General features: G+C 43.4%; 1 protein-coding gene across 5 annotated transcripts in view; it reads right to left on the bottom strand.

The window, feature by feature from the left end:
* LOC113818958 (purine nucleoside phosphorylase) overlaps positions 1 to 2500 on the bottom strand; it is a 24334-nt gene that overhangs the window by 804 nt on the left and 21030 nt on the right. For all 5 annotated transcript variants that reach the window (XM_027371184.2, XM_027371181.2, XM_027371182.2 and 2 more), the window contains 6 exons: positions 2351 to 2445; positions 1961 to 2139; positions 1671 to 1802; positions 1269 to 1523; positions 1032 to 1136; positions 1 to 865 (listed from right to left, as the gene is read on the bottom strand). The exon at positions 1 to 865 is cut by the window's left edge and continues 804 nt beyond it. In XM_027371184.2, the coding sequence (XP_027226985.1) occupies positions 773 to 865; positions 1032 to 1136; positions 1269 to 1523; positions 1671 to 1802; positions 1961 to 2139; positions 2351 to 2445 (859 nt within the window). In that variant the 3' untranslated portion in view covers positions 1 to 772. The remainder of the gene's footprint in view (positions 866 to 1031; positions 1137 to 1268; positions 1524 to 1670; positions 1803 to 1960; positions 2140 to 2350; positions 2446 to 2500) is intronic.

The following is a 2500-nucleotide window of genomic DNA, read 5'->3' as shown; positions in this document are numbered from 1 at the left end:
GAAAGCACTAGGTAATGCATCTATAGTCTTACAAGATTCCCTAGTTCCACAGTTCAGTAAAACCAGTTGAAATCATCTATAATCATGATGTATCCTCACGGTGATGTACACACAATAATTGCAATACAGCTTCATCCTGCTTCATTTTCAGTGTATTTAAAGTAATGCGCACTATATCCAAAATAAATATCTTCGCTTATCCTGCAACCTGATATATGTAAAAAAGAAGAAAAAATATGCAAAAATATACATCTGATTAATCTGGCTCAGATATTATTACAGATCTAATTCCAATAATAGAACATCAAAACTGTTTACTTCTTTAGATTCAAACATATATTCAGTAATAAAAATTATTCACAATTTGGAATCTTAAGATCACATTGCACATATAATAAAGTATAAACCAAAATTTGCACGGAAAACCTCCATGCTTCAACAAAATATAAAAATGACCTTAAAAACTACATTTGTAAGCATTACACAATGGTCTGACTAAAATGGATTCTGATTACATATATATATCTTTTTTTTCAAATTTGGTAAGAAAATAGGACTGAGGAAAGCGAAATATTATGACAATAATGGTGTGAGACGAAGCCGATCGAGAGAAACGGATGCAGCGTGAACGTTTCGGACACCACCGTCTGCGTCGTGGATCGAAGAAAAGATATAGGAAACAATGATATACAAACGGTTTAAAGGATAGACATAGATAGATAGATAGCTAAATAAACAGATAGAAAGGTGGAGAATCAACACTTTCCCTCTTCTAATTCTCTTGGCAATCTTCGTTCATAGATACGATTATTCTGCGTGCTAGCTCTTGCAGGTCGCTCTTGCGCTTATTGGCCACGTCAATAACCTGTAAAGAAATCGGTCTTAGAATTTTTTTCAAACATTATCATCGAGAGAAAATGGAAGTGATATTTTTCTGACATTATTTTCTCATTTTTTTTTCATTTTGTTTTTCAACCATTCGTCTTATTCCGTGCTCCTCTCGCTGCCCAATCACACGCAGCGCTCCTCACCTCTTCGTGGTTGGCCTGCGCGTCTGTCTCATACTCTATGATGCATTCGTTGGTGATCAGCGAGAACGCGAACACTTTCATGCCGCAGTGTCGTGCCACGACAACCTAGAATATATGTTGATCTCGTAAAACAAACGCAAGCTGTAAATAGACACAGGACAATGGACAATATATTCATGAAGTATATGAAGGTTTACTGCACGAAGCTCTCTCTCAGTTTGAGACTCATTTACGCACCTCCGGAACGGTGCTCATGCCCACGGCATCGACTCCAAGAATTCTGAGCAGCTTCAGCTCCGCCACCGTCTCGTAGGTGGGCCCCCCGAGCATCACGTAGACGCCCTCGCGGACCACGTCGGAGAGATTCATGCCATGAGCGATCTTTTTGGCCATGGAGCGCAGGTCCTTGTCGTAGGCGTTGTTCATGGCCGGGAACCGAGGCCCGAAGCGCTCGTCGTTGCGCCCTCGCAGAGGCGAGTCCCCGGCGAAGCCCTGCGACCCACAGAGTTTGAAGTCAGTGTCTGAATTACAATACTCGTTTCTAATTTTCATGGATAGTATGACTATGATTTAAAAATCGCTTTAGGAAACGCTGAAAACAAGCAACGAGAGCAAAAGGAAGGCAAATATAACACGAACCTGCATGTTGATGTGATCTTTGATGATCATGATGTCACCGACTTTGAACTCCGGGTTGAGTCCGCCGGCGGCGTTGGTGATGATGACCTGCTCCACGCCCATCAGCTTCATCACTCGCACCGGCATGGCGCACTGTCCAATGGGGGCAAGTTACAGGCTGATACTCCAAGGACAATATCCGGAAGAGCACATAATGTTTCAGTTGATACATAATAGAAAATATACAAACACCGAAATGAATAAATAAAATGAGGCGAAACTAAAGCAACCAATTTGCCATCACGACCGACCTTCCAAAGCGGGTAGCCCTCATAGGCGTGAAAGCGGCCCTGCATGCACATGACGGGCACGCTGGAGAGCAGGCCGATCACCATCCTGCCTGCGTGTCCCTTGACTGTTGACACGGGGAAGTTAGGGATGTCTTCGTAGGGGAAGACATCTCGGTCGCCCAGCTGGTCAGCCAATCCACCTGCGGCAAGAGGTCTGTTAATACACCTGATTTTCCATGATCAGAATCGGCACTGGCTGTGCTCGTTCCCTCCGCTTTTCGTACCGTTGGTATTTTCTGCCCCTTTATAATAATAATACCAATGAATTCTGAAGCTACCATTCTCCCAACAGTTATTACTCGCATGACTGGTAGAAGTTCAATACCAACGTCTTCGCTCATATCGACTTACCCAAACCGGATCCGCAGATGACGCCAATCTTGGGTCTGTGTTTGGTCCCCGCCAGCAGGTAATTCGCACTTTCCTCGATCAGTTCGAACGGATATCTGAAATATACAAAAAGATTCCGTGAGTGTTATCCGAAGTAGTCGCAGACTGCTA

Source organism: Penaeus vannamei, chromosome 37 (assembly GCF_042767895.1).
Source record: "Penaeus vannamei isolate JL-2024 chromosome 37, ASM4276789v1, whole genome shotgun sequence".
Taxonomy (NCBI): domain Eukaryota; kingdom Metazoa; phylum Arthropoda; class Malacostraca; order Decapoda; family Penaeidae; genus Penaeus; species Penaeus vannamei.
Note: the sequence above shows the minus strand (reverse complement) of the source record. Positions and strands in the feature narration are given on the sequence as shown.